At 39.8% G+C, this 22645-nt stretch overlaps 1 protein-coding gene across 1 annotated transcript; it reads right to left on the bottom strand.

Moving 5' to 3' along the window:
• Window positions 1-1207: 1207 nt before the first annotated feature.
• Window positions 1208-21873, bottom strand: LOC106049245 (centromere protein J). The gene is given in 16 exon segments (XM_066993184.1): window positions 1208-1627; window positions 2436-2560; window positions 2920-3004; window positions 3734-3871; window positions 5440-5496; window positions 5498-5566; window positions 6779-6892; window positions 6894-6940; window positions 7202-7300; window positions 7765-7876; window positions 8700-8869; window positions 15311-15397; window positions 15400-15451; window positions 17326-17530; window positions 18944-19217; window positions 21840-21873. Coding segments are annotated over 16 exon segments (1854 nt in total). The 3' UTR covers window positions 1208-1441.
• Window positions 21874-22645: the final 772 nt, after the last annotated feature.

The following is a 22645-nucleotide window of genomic DNA, read 5'->3' on the forward strand; positions in this document are numbered from 1 at the left end:
AATCTTGCAATTATTTTGCACTATAGCTATGAGAAGAGGCTAAAGCAGCATGCTTTGAAAGTGTTTTTGTTGCTGCAGGAATTTGAAGGGCATGAGGAGATAATTGGTCTTCTCAGTCACTGGGCAGGTAATGAGCTGAGCTCTACAGGGGCAATGCTTCAGTGCTTTGTAAGAATTCAAGACAGATGATGGACAGGCAGTCTACTGGGAAGGCAGTTGAAAGCGGCATCTGATAAATGATTAATCCCCCTAGGAATTAAGTTTAATCCAAAGAGCCTTGAAGCTGTAGAGATTCACTGACCAGAAATATTTTTACTCTACTGGAAAAATAGAGGCAGTAGTGGGAGAGGTTAATTAAAAAACAAAGCAACACAAAGGAGGTCTGAGGAAAGACTTCTAGAGAAAGAAGCAGCATCTGTTTCATCTGGAATAATGACCAGGATGGAATAAACATTACAATTTGTTTTCAAGTGTGCTAGGCAGAATTCTTAAATTAGGATCGTATCATTACTCAATAATTTAGGTTGGGAGGGAGATCTAGAGGGATGACTGTTCACTTAACTGCTCGGGTTTTGGCCTAACACACAGCTCCTGCTAAGGTTTGATGCATACTGGAATGTTTTACTCCAAAGAAGCTTTGTAGTGGAGGTTCTTATGTTGTGATCCCTACTTGAAGTCACTTCTGTAACTAACAGGAAATCAAGGGAAAGTGTGATCAGTATCATGAAACAAACACTTTGATGAGAGGTACTATGGGCATTTATTTTAATGTTGCAAAAAGACAGCATGGCTGCATTTCTTTCAAGTCTTGCTCAGGAGACATTTCATCCAGGTAAGGTTATTTCCAAAATAAGCACCAGTCACTGAGCCAAATTAAATTTCAACTGTACAGATTCCACACATTTTCACAAGCTTTATATCTAGGCACAATAACCTTATGTTCAGCCTTTTAATCACAGAATTGCTGAGGATCATCTTCTTTATTCCCTCCCATCAGGTATTTATACACATTGATAAGACCCACTGAGCCTTCTCTAGGTCTGAGAGCCCCAGCTTTCTTGCCTCTCCTGATATTACAGCTACTTTAGTCTCTTGATCATTGTCATGGCCCTTCTAATCCTTCCTCTTCCTCCATAACCCCAGGACACAGAGATAAGTTAGTCTCCAGCTGTTAAGCTATTTATATATTTTTATTGGTGGCATATGATAGTAATTCATATAGAACACAGTTTAGGAGTACTATCCTTAGTTTATTTCAATAGAAATAGTGGTTTTCACTATTGCACGTGTTCTAATCTTAATTAACAGGAACAGAAAAACATCAGAGGCATAAGGAAAGAGTCTTATAAACTGAAATACATGTTTAGAGGAGAAAGATTAAATACCCCAGAGAAAATGGGTTGAACCACTTATGTACAGTGCAGCCCTTAGAGGGGAGGAATCACTTCTTATCTAGGTTATTACCCTCCTCATCTTTGATTCAAATCCATCCAGAGGAGTACTTGGTTTCCTGTCTGCCATTGCAGTACATGGTCTTTACAGTTCCACCTGGGTACTCCCTCCTCTTGAACTGCGCAGTGTGAATCTCCTTCTGGCCGTTACTGAATACCACTGTTCTATCTCCGTTCTTGAAAGCAATAGCCACAAGTAAATCGATCAGAAGGCATTGTCTGTTATTAATCTGTCTTACTAAGCTGCTGCCTAATATGACACAATGAAAGTGGAAATTTCCACAGGTTACAATTCACTTCAGAATTAACATGGTGTATCATTGGAGATCAATTATCACAATATGATTCCAATACAAAGGTGCTTTTGTACATAGGATAATACCTAATGGTATTATCCACCCTATGGATGATGAGATCTGCGTTTTATATGAATTCTTCATGCAGGGATCTTAAGCCATTTTGCAGACAGGAAACCCCTTTCACAACAGTATGTTCCCTAAACACAGAAGAGGCATGTGTAAATCTGTCCTATTGTTATTTGTCTTTATTTTACAAGGAGGAATAGAGAGACAATATTTGAAATATCTTGCCCAAGAACAGAAAGTGAGCTAAAAATCTAGGAATAGAGCCCAGGAGTCCTCATCCCGAGTCCTTCAATACCTACACTGTTCACACAGACAACTGGCTCTCCTTTTTCTTGCAAGTTACTCTGCAGCACTGGCCAGATGTACAGAGTAAATGCAAAGTTACATGGAACTAAATGAGGAATATTTCACTGTCACTTCCTCAATGATAAATGGTCACCTGTGATTCAAGGTGGAAGTGAATAATTTTCAGTGCCTCATTGTAACAAAACCCTCGTTATCTTCCAAATCCCTTCTCCTTTCATCTGTGAATTTCCCAGTCATGCAGAATTAACCAGTTTTACATGTTGGTATCATTGAACCCATGCCCAGTGCATAGTTCTTGTCTTTAACAGGAGACTTACTTTTCTACTTTTGCTACTGTACCATCTGGGAAAAAAGTTTCCTCGAATCCATCACTACAGAGGCATTTCACTGTGTGATCTGGGATCACTATTTCTTATGCGCCATCAGGATAATGTTTTTCTGTGGAAAACAAGATGTAAAAAATCTGTTTAGAATTCTTTCACAATGCTTTACGCAGAACTAGATCCAATTTTCTTTAGACATTGGAATGTATTTAGACATTTAGGGTGGAAACGATACTGCTAAAGAAATTAAAGAATCAAATAATCAGATGGTAAAAAATAGAAGAAATGCATTTACACTTCATTATCTTTCTTTGTAGGAGAAAAAAAGAGTAAAGTGATGGACTGTACTGAAAGTCAAATGCAAAGGCAAAGCAAATTAAGAAAAAAACAATCTTCTGGAGTTGGACTCATACACCACTTTCATAATAAAAATCTTCCTGTACATATAGTTCACATTTATGAGCTTTTGCATACCTATCTGGTTATTAGGGAACTGCAGCACCTCCAGGTCATCTGGATAAGCAGTGTGAGTTGTCTGTGCATCTGTATAATAATAAATCTGGAAGAAGAGTGAACTGTTTGCGGCATGCTCACAATATTTGCATAAGCAGATTCAACCATAACAATGTGCTTAAAAATAAGCCAACTTGAAAAAGTCATTTCAAGATCATTTTCCATATCTGCCATACCTATAAATAGTTATGTTTGCGTTTCAATTTTTTCCTGTTGTTCACCCCCTCCTTTTGACTGTGTCTAGAAGTTGCTACTTTCCTCTGGTAGCACACATCAGAACAGTGCACGCATGAGAGTGATCTTCCCACCTCCCCATGGATGGGAGCTCTAGCTCCAATCCATGCACTATTAATTTAAAATGTTCACATAGCTGCCAAGACCTTACTCATCTCCACTCTAGCTCACACTTATTAACTATTTATATATACATAATGCCAAGAGTGAAGAACCCCCTGTGCTACCTACCCTAAAATGTAAACTGTCGTTCCTTCAGAAGGCTGCCCCTGCACTTTGCCTTCCTTCAGTTTCCTTTGATCTGCTTGGCCAACTACCCTATTGTCCCTTTATGACTGTTACCTTCACCTCTTCCCATTCTTGTCCTTGTAGATGGAGCAGCCTCCCTGTTCAGTGTTGCGAACCCAACTCCCTTCCTCACCAATTTCTCCCAGAAATGATATATCAAGATAAATGATACAAACTTGTTTGAAAAATCACTTAATCATCTAATTTTCCTTAAAAACAAACAAAACAACAACAACAAAAAAACGCTACTCACCACTCTCTGATCTGGCATGATCTTTACATCTCCATTGAAAAATCTAATCATTGTCATCCTTTTATCAGCACTGATCTCTTTTTTAGTACCATTACGGAAAGTGATGATGTGACGTCCATCAGTAAGCACCTCTTTTACCTTCAAAAACATAGAGCATGTAAGGTAAATGAAGTCAAAGGGAATGGGTAACACTGCCCTGCCTTCCAATGAAAATGGAGCTTGAAGTGAACCCACTCTATACCTTTGTATTTCAAAAGCTCTCTGTGTAGCACAGGTACATTTTTTGCCTCATTTGTGTGTAAAAGAGATCAAAATCTGACATTATCTTTTTACAAAAGGATCTAACTTCAAGCATTTGGATCAAATTCCCACCCCATCACCTTCTTTTCTGTTAAGCAAGACAAGGCATACAGCCATGTGGCAATAGTGAAGCCATATAGGTTGTTCCTCGACTGACTTCAGTTAGTTACTGTCTCTACCAATTTCATATATGCTAGTACACATCCCACAAAAGTCACCCAGCAGACATAGGTTCTGAATTGTGTGAACCAAAATGACCGAACTTGGTGTATGAATACAGACAGCTGACATACATTAAGAACCATTTTATTCCAAGTAACATAAGCCCATATGGACAATCAGTACTACAGAATTGAATGTGATTGCATGCAGAGATCCCCTACAAAACTGATCAAGACTTATTAAATGAGTGGCATTAATGGCATCAGTATCTGTTCTACAAACAAGAAATGAGGGGAGACCTCATTGCAGTCTACAACTTCCTCACGAGGGGGAGTGGAAAGGCAGGTGACCTATTCTCCTCAATCACCAGTGATAGGACCCGTGGGAACGGTGTTAAGCTGAGGCAGGGGAGGTTTAGGCTGGACATCAGGAAGAGGTTCTTCACCGAGAGGGTGGTCGCACACTGGAACAGGCTCCCCAGGGACGTAGTCACTGCACCAAGCCTGTCTGAATTTAAGAAGCAATTGCACTGTGCACTTAGTCACATGGTCTAAACTTTTGGGTTTACTTAAAACAAAAGGCACTGCTACACAAATTCCACTTAGTTTAAATGAGAGTTAATGACTCAGTCCCCATTTTGACTTCTCTCTAGTTGCACAAGTCTAGTCCACCCATCAATTTTAAGAATCAAATCCAGTGGTAAAAAAGTCAGAATGAACTTTTTTCTTAATTATGTTTCTTTCAAGGATCAAAACAACAGATACTGTATTTTCTACTTCTCTGAGAAGGAACTGTGGTTGGTAGAAACTTTCACAGAGCCCATCTCAGCATTAGAGCTACTCCAGGTGTGGCCAGCTGTGTGTAACAAAAGACTTCTCCCACAGGTGGTGTCCAGCTGGCACAGCTCACTGACATTAGATTCACTTTCAAGGAAAGAAAGGAACGGCCTTAAATCTTACATTACTAAACACCATCACTACCCTACTAGAACATTTTCCAGGAGGCAGCTGAAACAAAAATGCCTCAGTGAAAGTCATAGAGCAAATCCAGGTGGGAGATGAGAGAATTTGTTTACTTGATTTCCAGCCTGTCAATATGATTTATTTCTTGACATTCATAGTGTGAACTTTACACTTGAGCTCTACTTTCAGGAAAGGACTCTTCTTTTGAGACTTAGTTCTCTGTGACTACTTGAAACTGATTCCTACCGATTGCAGCTCTTCAAGCACCCTAATTTATCTCACCTTTCCATCACAATACTGTATTTTTTCCTTCACCTCTTCCTCACATTTTCTTCTTTCTTTTTTCTTTTCTTTTCTTTTTTTGATGTAACATTGACCTTCTAGATAATATTGATTTTGGAGGCAATATCTATGAAAACATCACAGTCATAACAGCTTTTAGTCATAACTAGAAGTGCTGCATGTTAGCTCCAATTAACTTCAGTTAGAAAAGCAAAAGGTAGCATACAGAAAGTCGAAAAATCAGGGAATAAGAGTGTATTCTGGGGAAACTGCACTGTAGGAAGTATAGAGAATGAACAATTGAACAAAATTCTCTTAATACTGGGTTACTGATTTGCAAAGAGAGGTGTGTGTATTAGTTAGATCCACTCTTCCTAAACAAATTACATGGTTCTTAGCTGTATGTAATGCTAACTATGCAACTAAAGGCTATTCAGGATGCTGCACCTCCAATTTACTGTTACAATGAGTTGTCTTTGCACTGTCTGGCAGCGTAAAGGAGCCTTAAGTTAATTGACAACTGGCACATGGCATCCAGAACAGTTACTAATTAATGTTAATTACAGTCTGAAGATGTGGCATGTTTTAACCTGTGGGATCCAAAGAAACTGGGAGTACTGCTCCCCTCAGGGCAATGATATGCTCCAATAAGAAGCTGTAAACACTGTGCTCTTAAGTTGCCAGATCCATCCCCAAAGCTCTGTGTTCGTTGCATAGCATTCTCAGTGTTTTCCACAGTGGTCTCTTTTCCCTCTAAATATAACTTTCTTCAGTTCTCTGTTCCCTTTCTAATACAGACTTCATATGCATAGGCCAAGGCAGTTTGAAGTATCTGCTGCTTGCCTCTGTATATCAAGGTATGTCCAAAGGACAGAGCATACTTTCACAGTGCTGCCTCCAGAGCACGCTAGCAATGCCCAGCAACAGACGGAAAAGCCACAGATATGAGGACTCTGAAGTCAGCAATGACACTTGAACACTAGCAAAAAATAAAAAATAAAAATCAAATGTCATCCTGCTTATTTCAGCTTTGTGCTGGAGACAGGCACTTGCAGATGCAGTATTCCTTCAGCCTCCATAATAAAAACATTTTCAATTTCATTAGAAAACAGAAGGTGTAGGTTTTTGTTGTTGTTAGTGGTGGTGTTTCTTTGTTTTTGTTTCTTTTCCCCAGGAGATTATAACCCAGCATTAGTCTCAGATTAAAGGTTCTGAATTTTATAGTGGACATGAAGGAAATGGGAATGGAAGATTTTCTTACTGTGTTCCATTTGATTTCACAAATGGAAAGAAAACAGTTGCTGATCATATAAGAGCTAGAACTGTAAGTTGGTCAAACCTTTGCTTCATCATCCAGAAAAGCAGAATTGCCTGTAGGTACGTTGTTGTCATAAGCAGTTATACCACTTTTTCTCTGTATGGTCACAAAAGCCACTTCATTCTGAGATTCTAGCATTTTTTTCTGTCTTTTTAAGATTAAGAGTCTCTTCTTCCCGAGCCAAAATTAAAATGTTAACTAGCAACATAAATCTATTAATGTCAAGTGTTCATGCAGGAATATCTTGATAAAGAAATCTACTATGTTATTTGTAAGTGATTGCAATATTATTTTAAAGACTCTGCTCATCATGGGTAGAGGCAAGAAAATAAAGCCAGGAGAGTACTGTTGCCAGCTAAATCAGAGTTAGCATGCTGTATATGAAAACCAAGATCACAGACAGTGAATTATTTTATACAGTTTCTTAGTGTTATACCAGTGTTTCTTCACTGTTACTGCAGAGTGCAAAGCTGCAAGTGTTATTGCTGTGCTTATTTGAGAGGGGCATGTCTCCTGAGCTATCTGAAATGGACAAAGGCTTGCCTATGGAAAAAGCAAAGTAAAAGGGATCATTGAAAGGATAAGAAAATTGCCAATCATGTTTCCACACCTACCACAGAAGGCTTTTTGTTTGTTTGTCTGTTTTTGGAAGATGCTAGCTCTCAGATTCTTGCAACATATTGCTTGTTATACCGATGCTTTTTGCTTGCACCATCCTCTCTGAAGGTGCTTTGTCCTGGACCAAAGAGAAGGGCAGACCACCTCCATTCTCCTACCTTCTGGGCTTCCAGGACAACAAATTCAGCATGTAATCACAGACAACAGTGCAATCTATTCTCCCTCTCTTGTCAAATACACGTTTTTTTTTTTTTTTTACTTGTCACTTTTTTTTTTTTTACATGTCACAGGAGAATTTTAGTGACAACATATTGCCTACTAGCCAAGGGTTGGGGATCAAGTCATTTGCAGATGACTCTAAGCAGACAGGAAGTTCCCACAGATCTTACCTTTGACGTAAGAAGATGATCTAGGCCCCTTAAAGATACTCAGACATGAGCCAGCTCCAGGTGATTTCCTATCATCCGTTCTCCTCCCAGTAGGTGAGGGCTGACGTACAACCTGAAATAACATGGAGAAGTTCTGACACACTGTTGTGTTTGGGAGCTATCAGTGACACAGACGGAGAGTGCTCCTCCTTTTTAGCAGTTTAGCTGTCTGTGCGCAAACCAGATCACTGATACAATGCCTGTGTTTGGTCTTGGTTCAGGCTTTTGTGAAAAACAAGGCCTGGGTGAAAGAGCTGGAAGAGGCCCCAGACAGGGCTCCCTCCCTCCTCCTCTTAGGAGCCGCATTTCAGCTGTGGCTCTTGCTCTTGGTGCTCATTAGGTTGCCATGTCACAACAAGGCACACCATATATCACAGGCACGCCCGTGTCTGGCCATGCACATCATCACTACAAACCCCTACCCTGACCAGCAGGCTGACTTCCTGGCATGACCTGCCTCATCACTATGGACTTGTACAATTGGGATTCTGGCCTGGCTCTGACTCCTATCCCCAGCCAGCCCTGCTCCCTGGCTCGGGTGGCGGGATGGGCCCAGGCAGCTGGGGTCCTGCCCTGCCAGGCCCCATGGGGAGCCCCTGCTGCTCCCAGCCCCTAGGCCCCAGGAGCCACTCACCCCTGCAGTGCCCTGAGGCCTGGTGCCGTGAACATTTTCTGAGGGCAAGGGGGGCAGGTTTCAAATTGTTCACCCACACTCTGGCCTGAAGGTGCGCAAATAAATTAATGTATGAGCAGTCCCTAAGATCATTTCTGGCAAAACCAGTGCAATACCAGGGCAAGAAGACTAGGCAGCAGCTTTGTGAGAAATATGATCCCAATCCACCTTCTGAACAATACTGTGAACAGAAAATAGAGGCTGCCTAAATACACCTTGCCACTGACTGACTTTTTTCTGATTCAAAAGGTGTCATTCTTCCCTGGTGAGGTGTTCTCCTGCCAGTTGGTGCTGTGCTTCTGCCAAGGGAGCAGTTAGATGGTTTCTTTTCTTGATGTTCCTTTGTTACAAATCTCAAAGGATCAGCCTTTTGCACAGAGTTTTTTGTTGCCTAAAAGATTTAAATACATTTGCATTAAGTTGATATAAACATAGCATTAAAATCCTTTTACAGCAGGTGGCTCATTAAATTTTTAAACTTTTAGGAAAATGTATATTTGTGTGTGTGGGTATACACATGCATATTTTATACATAATTCTCTATTTGGGCTCTTAGCTTGCTTCCCACAGTTCTCTCTACTTGGACAGTGGTGCAAGTTAATGATAATGCACAGGGCACATCGCAAAACCAACAGCTGCTTTCAGGCTCCTGTCCCTCAGTCCAACACCCTGCCAATCACAGACAAATATATCCTTCCCTGGGATACCATGACTGAGCTGATCCAGTAAATTACGTGAGAGTTCATTTTTACTTGCCAGATGGCCACCCTTTTTAATCTTGCTCTCATTATCTTCCCATCAATCAAGGCTGATGCAAGCCCCATAGGACCCTAAAACAGATGTAAGCCACTGAAGGGAAAAGAGAAGTCAAGAGTTTCAAACATACGATAGCAGATAGTTGACTAGGAAGATCCCAATTACACAACATCACTTCCCCAGTTTTTCTCAGAGACATTAAATCAGATCACACAGGAAACATAAAATATTCCTGGCATAACCAGCATAAGAGATATTGGATTGACAGAACAATTGCCAGGGGCCAAGACCTGCAAAGTAAGCATTATGTTGGCATAACAGGAAAACTGAGGTTGCACTCTCAAGTCAGACCTTTGAAAGTCCTGCGCCTAACACAGAGATTCCTGCCAGTACAGACAGTATGGTCACAATGTTCACATTCCTAAAGCAGTCCCAGGAATGGCAAGGGAAGATGTGTGCGCCTATCAGAACAGATAGCAGAAGAATCTCTAAAGTACTGAGCCATTGAATAACTAAAGGAGTGGGCAGGTGATGGTCAGAAACAAAAACATTCAGATAAATGTGGACAGGGCACGAGGTTTAGAATGTATATGAGGGAAGAAGCAAACAGTGATCAAAGAGTTATCTAAATCAATGACTTAGCCTACGTGGCCTCTCAATTTGAAATGTTACACACTGGACAGTGGCTGCTTGGGAAGATGAGTGTTAAGTAGTCCATGGAAAAAACACATTTGCCATCAGCTTAATTTGCCCAGCTCCGTGAATGACTGTTCAAGGGATGTAGCACTAGCAAAGTTGCAAACAGAGAGACAATACAATTCCTTCTCCAAAAACGGTCACTATGTCCATTTTTCCATGATGGCTGCAAAATTTTCTCTATTGGATCAATAAAATCCAGGAAATTTGTTGTTGTGGATGGTGATCTCACCATATTTATATTAATAAATGACATTACAATTTAATGGATATACGTGCAAGGAAAGAACAAATAAAGAGGACCTGTCTGTACAACAGAAAGCTGGAGAATTGTAAGTGGCCAAATCTTTTCCCCCAAGCATAAAACAGCTCTGAGCAGGAAATAGGCCACTGATCAGCTCTTTCAGACAACAATGCTAAAAGATACAGGAATGAATAGAACTCACTGCTAAAGGAATATGATTTCTATTTTAAACTTGGAGATGTTTTTGCAGACATTCTGTGAATATGCGTGAATTCTCCAAATATAAACATGATTTTAATTACAAGTGAATAGGCAGTGTCAAAATATGATTGGGCCTTCAGCTCAAGACAAATGACTTTAGTACTAAAGACATTCAAAGCTATTTTTGATGAAGAGATATAATTCAGAAATTGCAGACTGCAAGAAGGAAAGATCTAAGCCATCATTTTATTGCTAAAAATATTAAGACTGAAACTTTTACAGATTGAACAGAACTTGAAAACCCAAGGGTGCAGTTTCACAGCAGCTCAAGCCAACCTCAGCCCAGATTGCTTAAGTCTCACTCCTCTCCCTCTATCCCCAGCTGCACATTTCCAGCCCCTCCCTTGTACTGCACCAGGAACCAAAGAGTAGGACTGAGCTGGTTCAGTAAGTAGAGTCAGGCAAAAAATGAGCTGCTTTCTTCTGCCTGGTTAGTTTTGAATCATCTCACCCATCATCAGAAAGTGTCAACAGGGTCACAGCAGCTCAAATTTTCATCAGCTTCCGCCAGACACTAATATGTGGCAGCAGTTTTTTTCTTTGCTTTGCTGTGGTGTATTATAGAAAGACTACAGTAATTGGAGCTTTAAAAGAACTACCTTCATAAGAGTGGTAAATAGAAAATACTTTATGGCAAGATTTTAACACAGAGTTGTCTAGGAAGTCTGTTTTAGAATACAAAGCCTCATGAGCTACTTAAAAGTGTCCTTTGTTCAGAAATCAAACATTTACTGATGCAATGCAATGGATGATGTTCCTTAGCCAAGGGACAAATATTCTAGCTTAAAATATAAGAGCAGCACTTGCTCACTGTTTTTAAACTTACAGAACTAATGAGCTCATGAAGTAGGATGAACTATTGGACTGAAGAAGTGAATGAGTAAGATGAAGTCAGAGAGAAGGAAGAGAGATTTCCATGAACACGGTGAGTTTTGTACACTATGTATCTAAACAACAACCAGTTCTGTAGAGAGAGCTTCTATTCAGAACAGTGTTAGTAAAAGTACTCCACATTGCTATGTATGTCATTGTAAAAACTGTTGATTTCGTTTTGTTTTTTTTTATGCATAGGATAGATTGCAAATTTTTAAGTTATATACTAGCATACCTGTTTTTAAAACAAGAACGTCAGAGGAATCAGGACAGGCTTAGTGAGTTACCTGTGGTCTTTCTCATAAAACTGGATGTCAGTCTCAGAGAACATTTCATAAATCATAACAATCACCATAACTCAAGCAACCACTGCAATTCAGCTTTACACTTTTTAAGAGACAAGTACTTGTGATCAGTTTCTTCGTAAAGAGTCTCTCAACTCCACCACTTTTCACAAGAAAAATCATCAAATTATCTAAATAAGTAATGTCATTTTTCTTCTTTTTAAACACAGGGATCACCAGTAAATGATACAAACAGTTTGCAGGGACTGAAGAAGGAAACAGCCCTCCAGCATGCACAAAATACATCGGTTATTTCCTATTTCCATTGAAAACAGAATGAAAATTAATCAGCTGTGACAACAAAGGAAATGGGAGTTTAGCTATGAATTTTCTAACTTAAAGAATAGCTAGGCAGCAGAAGATGCCAGCTCATTTTGGATCATTCTCATGGGAGCTGGTGAAGCACAGATTAAATAACTGTCAGTGACACTGATCCTGCTGTCAGCAAAAGGAAGGACCAGGTGACCTCCGGAGCTTTGTTCTAGTCCTGTACATCTATGCTGTGAGGAAGGCAGCAGAGAGCAGGAGATGCTGTTACTCAGGGTCGTTGTACAGAAGACAAACTTTAAAAATATGATGTTCTCCTGGATCCCCATGCACAACAGTAATCCTTTAAATTTTCTAATGAGTTTTTCCCTCAAGATGTCAATACCTATAATTCTGTGATACAAACCAAATTGTCCCAGGAAGCTCTCACTGTCAAATCCCATAAAGAAAGATCTTCCATAACCTCCAAATATCACAATTTGTGTCGTGTGGAATTTTCATTCCCAGACCTTGACTAACAGATCAAAAAAGTGTGAGAAATCAACAAATCCTCATGAATAAAGCAGTGAAAACTCAAAAGCTACAAAAGGCTGTCTACATGTTCTCAGAAGTCATACTTCCCTGCCTCATAATTAGTCAGTTCTCAGGAAGAATATTCATAGACAAGGAATTAATATGTTCAAAGGTCATCAAAATCCATGACAAAATTAGACAGCAAGTTCATCTAGTAGGATTGGAAGTAAGAACATTAGACCTTAGTTGACACTTTTCCAACAGGACCTTTAAAAAGTGATATTGGTACACCTTTCAGTAAAACTCTCCCCTGTACAAATGAATAACTGCTTTCTCTTTGAAGTCACTAACGTTCACCTATAGCTGCGTGTCTGGCAGGAAACTAGCAACTTGTTTCTGCCAAATTTTTAATGTGATGCATTCAGAAATTCGGAGAGAATTCCAAGTGTTCACCATTTTAGCCAACCTATACATCATTCAAGCCTCATTCTGAAAGAATCATTAATGACATGCAGTTAAAATGGACATTTTTCTTGTCTCTCTGAAGTTTGGCTTGATTGGCTTGAAGTGGCCATTTCCTCACCAATTAGATCACACTACAGTACAAACAGGATTCATTGTTAGTAAAAGAATTATAGGCAAACAGAATATACCTTTTTCAGAGATGTAGAGCAAGTGGCATACTTCTCTCAGATATGTTTTTTTTTTTCATAATATCATGCCCTCCCAAAATCTGGTTCTTTAACCTGTACCAGTCATTATTCAGACTTGCTCCCCAAACATTTCTATACATATCCTTAAATTCTATTAGCTTTGACAGAAATACATCAGATGTTAAGTGTTGTTTTGCCTTTTTGGTTACATCTGAGGAAACTCACTATCCCTAGCTAGGGGATTCTCCTTAAGTATCTTACAAAGCTTGCCACACGTCTCTGTGGCATATATCTCTGCTTCAGTTAGTCAGGGTGATCCCATCTATTTTGTTTTTCTCTCATGCACGGTATCTCAATTCTACACAGAAAAACAGCATGAATGTTTGTTTCATCTATATCCAAAATTTAGAGCTGTTTAGAGCTGTCCAAATTTACAGGATCTCTCATTGAAAACATCCATCTGCTAACAAGACAGCAGTCACCATGTTCAGATCTATCACTATGCCATAGATTTGGGGCTCCTGTTTAATGCTCCATCCATTTCCCTGAGCCTCCAATTCTTCATTCACATAGTTCACTGCAAGGCCTTCCTCTGCCATCAGATCAGAAAGAGAACACGTGTCTCTGTCAGACATTTCAGAGTTCACTCAGGATGTCTGGGCAGTATGCCCACCAGTCTAGCTCATGCTTGTGCTGGATTCCAGTTGGATTGGATCCAATGCTGGTTGGATGGTGAAAGCCCAGATAATGACAAGCCCAGGAGCCTGCTGTCCTCAGCTTCCCCATTCTCCCCATTTGAAGCCCCGTTTTCTTTTTGCACATGGCTGAGTGCCACAGGAGAGAAACTAACTCAATAGATCACAGTGAGTCCCTGTATAAAATAAACATTTCAGGATTTAACTCATTTCGCAAGAGTGCTTGAGATGTTCAGATGAAATATACTTTCATACTTTGAAAGCTTCTAGGGAAAGCTACCAAAGCTTTTTGACTTTATTGCCCACCTTAGCTGCAGATAGTCTATCCTACAGCACTTGGCTGGTTTATAACTGCCCACTGCAGCACTAGGCAATGGAGAGATCCTGGCTGTAGAAGGGGCTGGGAAGATCCATCATCAGTACAGAACAAATAAGACATTTTCCTACAGTTAAACTCTCCAACTTGTGACTTATAAGTAGCATATATTATTTAGAAATAGGGCCAGCCTTAAAGGCAGACACTTAATGTCAGCATCATATCTGAAGTTACTATTTCACACAACTGATTCTGCCCACTTAAGCATACTCAGCTTAAAAGTGTTCTCATGATTCATACATCATGAATCTTTTCATATCTGGTACCATGCGGGATTCACTAAAGCCTGGTCTGTCTGGTGACTTTCAAGCCACACACTCTCATTATCACTAGAGTGGAATAGTTGCCTCCTTTCTCACCTGACATATTTTAAATTTCATTTCTGTCCATAAATAGGTAGAGAGAGCAGTGCATCGGCTGATCTGAGATAATTTTTGCTCTATCCAATGGAAGCAGAAGACTAATTTCCAATAAATATGAGGGAAGTCAGAGAAAGTGTTCACTTGAACAAAGCACAGATTTCAGCTGAATGTTAACAAAAGGAAGAAGGAAGACTTGTAATAATCAAGATGCCCATAATGAAATGCATGAAATATGAAGCCAAGAAAAAGAAAAATGTGAGATATGTAGATATCTATATACTCTAAACATTACGATGTGTTAAGCAATGTTGTAAGCTGGCTATGGAAGAGGAGTCATAAATATCAACCAGAAACAAGAATTTCACTTGACATACTGAGTTAACTTGTCACAGCTTGAAAAAACTAGTGATTTTCCCACTGATTTTATCGGGCAGAAAGCCGCTGGTCCTCATTGTCAAGGACTTAACTGACAAAATACTGGAGTTATGATTTGTCAAGGCAAGGTATTGCAGTTCTCTGTAAAAGCAATCTCTGAAGTAGCAGGTACAATGAATTCAAAGCATATCCATAAACAACAGGCAATTCAAGTAGATCTGGAAACGGAAAAACAAGACTTGCCTCTTGCTACTGCAAGACCAGAAGCAAAGTCATGCTGAATCACAGCACAAGACCACTACAAGAAAACCCAAACATGCATATACAGACACTTTCAAATTTTGATTCCAAAGAACATTGCCTTAAATAAATACTTGAAGCTGTGGAAATGTGCCTACTGGCAGTAGAAATGAATAGTTTGCTATTTACATCTTTGAACGAGTGTTTCTGCAAAGCTACCTTTGTCCCCACATGCGAGATGATGGGGCTCTTGTGTTTATCTCTCCGTGATCTTCTTGTTTGGATGAAGATGCTGACTCTCGCAGAATAGCTTCTGCAACCTAACAGAGAATTTGTTATACATATAATTTTAAGCTCAAGTCACAGCTAGTACAATCAAATAACTCTCAAACCAACAGGTTTTCTGTTTTAATAAAAACAATGTAATCTATGTTCAATGATAGCCATTACTCAGCTATACCTGAGCAGTAGGTAACTTACCAATGCGGAGTGCTAGTCTCTCAGTATGAAAATCCCAGGACCAGCATGGCTCAGGATTGATACCTAAACCATACATATTTCAGCACGATGAATGAAATTCCACGTCTCATTCTGCTAAGGACTGAAACTCCCCAACATCGGATACAACAATCCTTATATATAGCATCCTAGCATCTTTACGTACAGCATCCTAATATTACTCTCACACGACAAAAATCTTCAGAGGTTTGAGCAGTAGTTCTACAATATCAAATGCGCCAAAGCAGTAGAAATGATATAGGATTCTGGCTAGCAACAGAAGTCAAATAGCTTTTTCTTATCCTTACTTTTATTGCAACTTTAAAATCTTTTCATTCGGCACGACTGATCTTTTTTTTTTCCTGACCCTCATTATCTGTAAAAGAATGAGTCATACTAACACGTATGTTTGAGAAAATTAAAAATAAAGTGAAACATGACTTGAAATGGCATTTTCAAAGGAACTTAATAGTGTTAGGTGGAAAATCTCACTAATGAGTGCGTTAAAATCAAATAAAAAGAGAGACCAAAACGTCTTCACTCCATCAAGCAAGGGACAGACTAATTGCTGTGCCTAACATCTTTTAAAGATACATTACTAGAAATTAGATTTGCAAATTAGGGAAATACCTAGGATTAAAGGGCTAAACTTGATTTTCTCCTAGGTGCAGGCTGTCTGTGGAAAAATAGGTTTCATCTTACCACTGCACTATTTAGAAGATAATTATCTGTTCCAGTCACCTCAACTCACATAGGATGAAATTAATCCCTCGTTAAAGGCACATTTTTTCTCTTGAATACACAGGGAAATGAAATGGTCCACTCAAACCAGACCTCTGTGTTTTGGATTCTCGTCTGAGCAAGTCTTGGGGAAACTAAATGTTTGTCTCCTGTGTGTGTGTGTGTGTGTGGGGGGGGTAATGGGATTCTTCTCCCTTCTTTTAAATCCCTGAAATGAAGTTACATAGTTACATAGTAAGGTAACAAGTAACCCTACAGGTATATTAAACAAATGAGATATTAACAGGAAAGGACAATAGAATCTGTTAAAATGATTAAATATCTTTGATTTCAGGAGATGAGCAGAGACATTTATACTAGCCAGTTACGTTTTCTACCTTGATTGTCTTTCCTGCTCCAGCCCAGTGTAACTTCCAATCAGGAGTCCAATTTGTGCTTTTGCAGGGCAGGCCACTGACAGTGTTCTCTTCCTAGAAAGTTTACTGCACTAAGTAATAACTGAAATGAGGTTTACTAAAAGGTCCCACCATATTTATTGCTAGAAACCAGCCTGCATCTGGTTAAAAAACTGTTTTATAAAAAGGTAAATGACATACATGAAAATTAAAATTAACTTTAGGAGACGTCAGTTGTCTGAGTTATGTGCTGAATGTACATTAGTTACCTAGATTCCCTCCATAGTTAGACGAGGGAGACAGGCACCATCTGCCCTTATGCAAGTGTGAGACAGGCTACTGGAATTGCCTTGTAGAGGTACCCACCTCATGGCTAAGGCCAAATGGAAGAGGACCATGCAAAGAATGTGTTTAAACATGGCTTAATACAGACCTGATTTTTCTCCCCTTCAGGCTAAGCATGGCAGGAGTGGAGTGACGGTATTCATGCATGCCTGCCCAAAAGAAAAGCTAAACCTAAATTATTCAGATAGTATTAAACACACAGTGTCTTTCAGTACCGGAGACTCCGGTCTTCTGTCCACAAGATTCACAGCTCATTTTGTTTCTGCTTTCAGCCTCTGATGTTCTGAAACTCTGTGCTTATCTCGAAGCTCCATGTTCTGTCTAGTCAGCATTTCAGCCTGGTCTCTTAGCTTGCCATAGGCAGTGTTCCAGCAGGTCTCATTTCTCCTGAGCTCCTCCTGCAGTCCCCGCAATCTACTGCTTTAATATCTACCAGAAGGAAAAAAAGTGTCATGTCATTGCCTGCTCGAGACTAGGCATTCCCACCTTACACATGCAGAAGGAGCCATGAAGTCTTTTGTTCTGCTCAAAGGTCTGCAATATAGAAACACCACATTTGAAAAAAATCTTAAAAAAAATTGCGAACTCCTATATTTAGAAAAAAAGCAAACTCTTACAAAGGTAACAGTGAGAGGTCCTTGTTGTGTGAAGGAAAATCAGGAGATGCAAATTAATGATGCAAAGAAACACCATTAAATGTCTATGTTTCCAAAAAAAAAAGGCAAAGACAAAGTGTGTTTTAATGGTAAGAATAGCAGTTCATCAAAACTTCGTGTCATGGCAAGGTCACATGATTAGTTAAATGGTCCTTACAAACAGCAGGGGATATTCAGCTGAGTTCAGACACATGGAAGTGATGAAATGTGATGCATTTTGGGGTGGATTTCTTGCTGTTCAGAAACTTTCCTGGTCAAGAAAAATCACTGAAATTTTCTATTGCCTGTCAAGTGCATTAGTTTGTTTAGATATCCTTCACTTTGGTGTAGATATTCTTTTGCAGCAGAACATAGTTCCAGACATTTCTGAGCATGATCATTGTCTACTGTTTTATCCTATAAGGATATTGCTTTTAGGAGCCCCCATCTCCTTTATCACTGTCTCACAGGGCTCACCATCTTTTTCTTCTCTTTATCAGTGATTCTTCTAGAAAATGACTTAAAATCGTATTATATATAGCTGTTTTTGCTAGGGCCAGTAGCCACTGATATTCAGAGATTACTTTTCACTTAGAAAGATGAAATAAAGGATTGAAGCAGATGGAATTCCCCTAAAGGAATTTAGAAGAAACCACAATAAATTAATCAGGTATGTGATTACACAGATTAGACTGTTAGATACCCTATGAGGTATCAACAAAGCACCTCAAAACCAAAGGTCAGAATAGTTTGTCTTTTTTTTTTAAATGAAAAAAAAATTCAGCTTGGGGGTGAGAATGGAGAGTAATGGCCCCTGTCACTATGACATTTGATATCAAAAAGATGTAAAGTAGGCTATGGCAGAAGACAGAAAAATTTCAGGAGTCAGCTCAGAGCTGTAAAAGCCAGTGTAAAGAAAGAAGTACAAGGAATAGAGGGACCTTGCTCCCTTCTGTACAAAATAGATCGTGCACTTCAACATATTTTTTCTCTTATATAAAGATAGCAGGATGTACATTTAAAACACAGACCAAAGCAATGTTCTATTATCACAAAAATATCTTTACTGTACACACAACCATCTTCCAGAAGTAGCATGAATAATCATCCACCTGTGACAAATGGAAGGATTCAGGTATTACCATAAGATGCCTGCACAGAAAGATATTCATTGAAGAGAACAGCATATTTATTTCACAGAAGACAGCTTACTTGTGTTTCCTCTGATTTCACGCTTTCTCCAGTGACTCTAGCTGTTCCTTTGAATTTGCTATGCATAACTTTTTCCTTCTGCAGTGTGTGAACTTGCTCCTTATTGTATTCCAAAGGGTGAGTGAGGTCCTGGCTCCCAGCAGACTTCAGCTGGTCCATTCGTGTTCCGTCAGAGGGTAAACAGAGTATGAAGCTGTCATAAAGACTGTAACAAAGGACTGCCTCTAGATGCTCTTTCTTTGGGCATGAATTTTGGAGGGCTTGGGCATGACACAAATAAACGCCTATTGCTGAGAGTGGCAATATTATATTGTGAATAAGCACTTCTCAAAACTCAGGTCCTTCATCACTTGGAGCACTCACATACACATCCAGCTGCAAATTTTTCTGTTGTGCAGACAGAAGCAATTATAATGGAAATTTTCTGACAATTCAATGACTATGAACTTAGAGGCTTTCAAACATGTTTTCTGTGTACAGGAAAAGCTAAACTAAGCCAGACCTACAGAAGGCACAGCCTGTTCCCTGGCACCGTAGCTATGAAGTGCTCCATCATGCAAGGCTGGGCACTGAGCTGTACTTCCAGCAGCCCAGGCACTCCCACAAATGAGAACAGCCATGGGGGAGGTAAGTACTTTACTTACAGGTAAGCGAACTACAAGAGTTAAATGTGAGAGATCAGCACCCAGAAGGCGTTTTTTTTCTTCATACCCAATGTATGAAGTGCACTTAAAAACTCAGAAGAAGCTGAAGAGAATAAATCTTTATGTAGCCCCAAACAGAGCACACTTATATGACCATGATTCAGCTGTTTAGTTCGTTTTTGATATGATGACAAATTATTTAATAGTTTCTTGCTTCAGTTCACTTCATGACCTACAGCCACCATCTGGCCATCACTTGAAAGGCAACAGCAGCTACAGGAGGCAGCCATGACCTCATGTTTTTCCCTCTGTAATGGAGTTCAGCACTTCAACAGCAAAACATGAAAGCTCACAACAGCAGTAAGATAAAAAATGAGCTCCCCATATCCCACTGCTTTTTACAATTCATTACTTAATTTTTCTTTTTTGGTTGTGTTCTATAAGCCTGTTTAATATTCTCATTAAATGCATGAGAAAAATATTTCAGCAGTATTCAACGGAAGTATTAATTCTTCTCACATTAATCTGATTAAATTAGCAAATATATATATATATATTTGCTGTGTGATTATGTGTAGCCACTGCTCCAAATCCAGACCAGTTGCCCTGAAATACAACATGCTAGAACAAAAGCAAGATGCACAACCTATATATACCACCTTCCACTGAAGACTGAACAATACTTTCTCAAGTTTCTGCAAAATAAAAGCCAGTGAGCTATTCTCCCCCAAATCTCAGCTGATCTCAACCTCTTCAGAACTCCATGAGAGTTGCACCTGTACAAATAAACTAATCAGAGCTGGAACGTGAACCCAGGGGTACAGTCATTCACAGTGCCATACCACTAGCATGACCTCGAGTCTTGGGATACGCCAGCCAGCACTGCATGGGCAAGGTTTGGAGGTCAGTGCAAGCCAGTGGTCATGTCTGGCCAGTGGCTTGGACACAGCTCCCTGGTCTGCAGGGTAAGACAGGTTAGCCATATGGAGGTGTTATGGAATGCTTCTATGCCTAAAGACTAGAAAACAGACCCTGGCCTGGAGAAATCTAATAACTGAGAACACCTGGAGCAAACACACAATACTTCTTTGGAGCCTCAGGCAATATGTTCATACCTCAGCTATAAGTTACAAATAGAAGCTAGCTGCACAGATATAAAACATAAAAAAAGGCTAAGCACTTAGCATCAACTCAAATTCTTGCATGAGACCCAAGCATACCTCTGCCTGAGGCACATCGCAGCAGATTGGCTGTGAGGCAAAAAGCATACATGGAGCAAAAGTCTTTTTCCAAGAAAAAATAAAAATACCAAACCAAACCCAACCAACCAACAACAAAGCAAACAAAAACCAACTGCTGGCTACCAAAAACAGTGCAGATTCAATACCACAAGGGAAGTATATATTAAAAACAGCAAGCAAGCTGTGCTTGTTGAAGGAAAAGACCATCACTGAACCATCTGGCTGACACCAAGAGCCAGCAGCACCTCAGCAGTACGGTGGTAGAGCCACAGGCTGTTGCCTGGAGTGCTCTCCGGACTCCATTAGGCACTAGATATGCACCACACGCTACACCCCAACTGTTTCCACCTTCTTGCTGATATTATTTGTGTCTGCAAATGTCTAAAACCAAAGTGCTTGGAAATGAAAGAATGGATGGGCTGGACAGGTCCAGGCACCTTGTGTTGCTCTCAAAAGAGCTTTCATTGCTTCCAGCGAGCACAAGTCATCAGCATGGCATTAAGTGAAATGCTATGGATGTAGTTGCCACCTTGTGTTCCTGATAGGCTTACTGGTTTGAAAATACAGAGCAAATAGACTGCATAAATCTGCACAGGGCCAATGCTGCAAAGGAGGATAAGCTGCCATTCGCAATTAGTTTTGACTCAAATTAGAAAAAGGAAATGAAGAGATGCACATATAATATTAGGCATGTATATTTGGATAAACATGTGTGTGAAAATATTAGGGGGTTACTATAGCTAAGGACATGAATAAATCTAGTGATAACTCTCTTAAAAGCCTACGCTTTTAGGAAAAAAACAAAGCCACGTTACCTGTGAAGCAGCACCATCAGCAGGCAGAGTACGCAGTGCTGGCAGAGAGCTCACTGCAGTAGTTCTGCACCAACGCATCCTCCCACAGCAAAAGTTTATACCAGTAAAAGTACAAGCAACACCTAGTCGCATTAGTAATTTTATTAAGTGCCAAATCCCACAGATATTCACATCTGAAATACCTATCACAGTCAGCTGGAGATCATCTTCCAACATTGATCCTTTACTCCATCAGAGCTCTGACCCCATAAATCAGAATATCCTAAGCTCTTACTGATTTCAGAGTAATTTGAAGATGCTTCGCAACTTACACAAAGCATTTAGCATTACTCAGCTTTAAGACCCAAACTAAACCAGTACTTCCAGAGTTGCCCCTTCAGATACGCATCCGTATGGAAAAGAAAAAACAACAAAAAAATTAAGAGAAGGAACTTTTCCTTCACCTAAATTTTATTATTTTGCAACTCCTTCAGGCGTCCACAAGGAATTATGCCCTCCACTCCCCCCCAAAAAAGAGACAGTGTGGCATAGAGGTATAATTTCAGTTCACACCAGAAGACATTCTTCTCACTGAAGAACAGTTAAGCCCCACAAAGGGCCAAAAAACATGCCACCAAGTAAGGTATTTACAAGTTAGTTTTACATGTTGGCATTATTTACTTGTATGCTCTTCTGCTCTTGCATTCAGGGCTTGATCTATTTTTTTTTTTTTTGCGGGGGGGGGGAGGGCAGTGGGGAGGGGGACGGACATGTAATGCCATGCAAGGTTGCTTGGTTGTATGACAGACAACATCACTTTAAAATTTTGAACTGTTTGTATAGAAGCAAAATACAGAAGAGTACACTATCCCCAAGGGAAACGTAAAAACCACCTCTTGCTTCTCAGGTTTAAAGTTTTCCCTCAAAAAGTGTAAGCATCTGTAAAGGTGTAAGAAAAGGTGTGATCAGCTGTTTGAGTACAATTCTTACATATACATGAATATGTTCC

This window comes from Anser cygnoides, chromosome 3, assembly GCF_040182565.1.
Source record: "Anser cygnoides isolate HZ-2024a breed goose chromosome 3, Taihu_goose_T2T_genome, whole genome shotgun sequence".
NCBI lineage: Eukaryota > Metazoa > Chordata > Aves > Anseriformes > Anatidae > Anser > Anser cygnoides.